At 32.0% G+C, this 2,733-nt stretch overlaps 1 protein-coding gene across 2 annotated transcripts in view; it reads left to right on the top strand.

Moving 5' to 3' along the window:
* Window positions 1–2,723, top strand: part of LOC106468634 (signal peptide peptidase-like 2B) — a 55,660-nt gene extending 52,937 nt beyond the window's left edge. For both annotated transcript variants that reach the window (XM_022396981.1, XM_022396980.1), the window contains exon 15: window positions 1,192–2,723. In XM_022396981.1, the coding sequence (XP_022252689.1) occupies window positions 1,192–1,356 (165 nt within the window). In that variant the 3' untranslated portion in view covers window positions 1,357–2,723. The remainder of the gene's footprint in view (window positions 1–1,191) is intronic.
* Window positions 2,724–2,733: the final 10 nt, after the last annotated feature.

The raw sequence follows: 2,733 nt of genomic DNA, 5'->3' as shown, positions 1-2,733 counted from the left end.
TGGTTTTGGTGTATGACAGTGTTGTATAGGAGGTAAGTAGTATTTGGACTGGTTTTGGTGTATGACAGTGTTGTATAGGAGGTAAGTAGTATTTGGACTGGTTTTGCTGTATGACAGTGTTGTATAGGAGGTAAGTAGTATTTGGACTGGTTTTGCTGTATGACAGTGTTGTATAGGAGGTAAGTAGTATTTGGACTGGTTTTGCTGTATGACAGTGTTGTATAGGAGGTAAGTAGTATTTGAACTGGTTTTGGTGTATGACAGTGTTGTATAGGAGGTAAGTAGTATTTGGACTGGTTTTGGTTTATGACTTAACATGTTACAATTAAGAGATAATCAGCTGTATGAATGGTGGCCACTGTCTAACAAATCAATTAATTGGGGTACAATCTAATATCTCTTACAATGTACAAGCAAGTCCAAACATCTTTTCTTTGGTCTGTCACCAACAGCTACTGGTCAGGCTTTTCAAGTGATAGACATATTCTTTTCATTACCACTGTTCTTAGAGCTGATTACAAATATCTTTGAACAGTCAGACAAAGAAATGGTGTTTCACAAAAGTGATGTTCTTATAAAATAACCAATCAACTGTCATGCCTATATGAAATTGAGAGTGACCCTTGCTCTTATTCACTGTTTTGCATATACCAAAAATGGAATACTCTACAAAACTGTAGATGATGGAGGTCCTACCAAAGTGGCTAGTTAGTGTAACTTAATAGTTTGAAATAATGTATTTTATTATTATTTTGTTGTTGAAAATTGAATACCTCTTTGAAAATAATTTTTAATTTTGTTTCAGAAACAACTTATATCTAATGCATTATATTTGTCTTTAACTTGTAAGAATAACTCCTCCTAATTCTCTCTGTTTAGCAAAGTGTAGGAACAAAGCCGAAGAAAAGCTTTGACTAGAAACTATTCATATTTATAGGTTTACGGTGTTCAGAAAATGTTTAGAGAAATTAATAATTCCATGCAGCTGGAAAATACTTCCTGACAATAAATGTTGGTTTTCATCTAGAAACACTAAGTAGTTGCAGTTAATACTGTATATGAACCTACAGTGTTACATTTTAGGCAGAATTCCCTTAGGAGTACACAATGTTATATTTAAAGTACACATAAGACAACTTGTTTACTAAGTAAAGTTATTGTTCTTTTCTTTTCTGTGTTGTTTTTTTGCAGTATGCAGGGAATGAACAGGATTTAGCTACTCCTCCAGTAGAGATTGTAGAGCCTGTACCAACTGTTACCAATAATGAGAATGAGGAGAACAATCCAGTTTTTTCTAGAGAAGGCAGTGGTGCTTCCAGTGAATATACAGAATACAAGAACTTGCTGCATTCATGATTAGGGGTATAAGAAAACTGTTCACAAAATAACTATGTATAGATTTTACATATTTCAGGATCTGGTTGAGTCAAAACTGCCACTATACATGGCTGAAATATCACACAGGGTTTACACCACACAGCTGCCTGTGGCTTGGGTGGAATATTTAAATATTTTACTTCACACTTCTAGTGATGTAAGCTGGATCCTTCAAAGTGTGTTTCTAGCAGCACAAGTGTTTCCGTTTTTCACTTTTGAAAATCTATTTATGTCTAGTTGAGTGTTGATAAAAGAGTAGAGAGCTTTTATGATGGTAGATGGCAGTATATGTTCTTTCAGCTAGACTGGTTATAACAGCACAAGCTAGATAACCCCTTTGTGTAGCTGCTTAATGAAAAACATGCACAGAAATAGAACTAGCACACAGTATGGTAATTTAAAGCTGATTTTACAGTTTGCATGAATATGCCAGTGAAAGAATGAATTTTTAGATAACCATTATTATTGTTATTAGTGTTTCCATACAGAGAAAGGAAATAAATTTTAGAAACTGTGTAGTAGGGTGAAGATAAAAAAAAGCAAGGATAATATGTTGCAGTGGTTGGGTAACTGTTTATTGAAAATTACAAGAAATCCAAGATGAGTTTAAAAACATAAATAGGTTTTACACACTTTTAATTTCCTTTTTTTTTAATATTACCAACAGGGTAAGAGTTTTAAAGAGTATTTAATCTCATAATTGAATATTACTTTTAATAAAATTTTATTGCAATGATTAAGTTTGCCAGAACATTTACTGAAGAATACGGGCTAGATAGTGTACAAATTCTGTTATATTTATTTGTTACAGATATTTATGAACATAGATTTTTTTTTTTTGAGTACAGAAAATGAGATTGGTAGCTTAGATTCAAAAGAAAACATTATAATTAAAATTAGAGTTATATTAATTTGAACACTATTCTTGTACATTACTAAAGCCAATATCATATCTTTTTACATCCAAACAATTCGGTGGTTTTTGAATAGTAAAGGATTTTAGTTTAGTTTCAGTAATTTACAGGAAAAGATCTAGACAAAATCTCGTCACAATATAACACAGTTGATACAAACATAGTGAATTTTATTCGTACTGACAGTGAAGTTTTAACAAGAAACGTTTATTAACTGAGCTTTTATTTAATGTTTTTAATTTTTCCTGCAGTAGAAATATGGCAGTACATTATCAAAATGTTGAAGACATTATCTTGTAGTATGGTCGTAGAGGACAAAGGTCACGTATGAGTTATAGATTACATGTTATGATTGACGACATTATCTTGTAGTATGGTCGTAGAGGACAAAAGTCACGTATGAGTTATAGATTACATGTTATGATTGACGACATTATCTTGT

The sequence above is a fragment of the Limulus polyphemus genome, unplaced genomic scaffold (genome assembly GCF_000517525.1).
Source record: "Limulus polyphemus unplaced genomic scaffold, Limulus_polyphemus-2.1.2 Scaffold3091, whole genome shotgun sequence".
Taxonomy (NCBI): domain Eukaryota; kingdom Metazoa; phylum Arthropoda; class Merostomata; order Xiphosura; family Limulidae; genus Limulus; species Limulus polyphemus.
The sequence above is the reverse complement of the archived record's forward strand: the minus strand, read 5'-3'. Positions and strand labels throughout refer to the sequence as shown.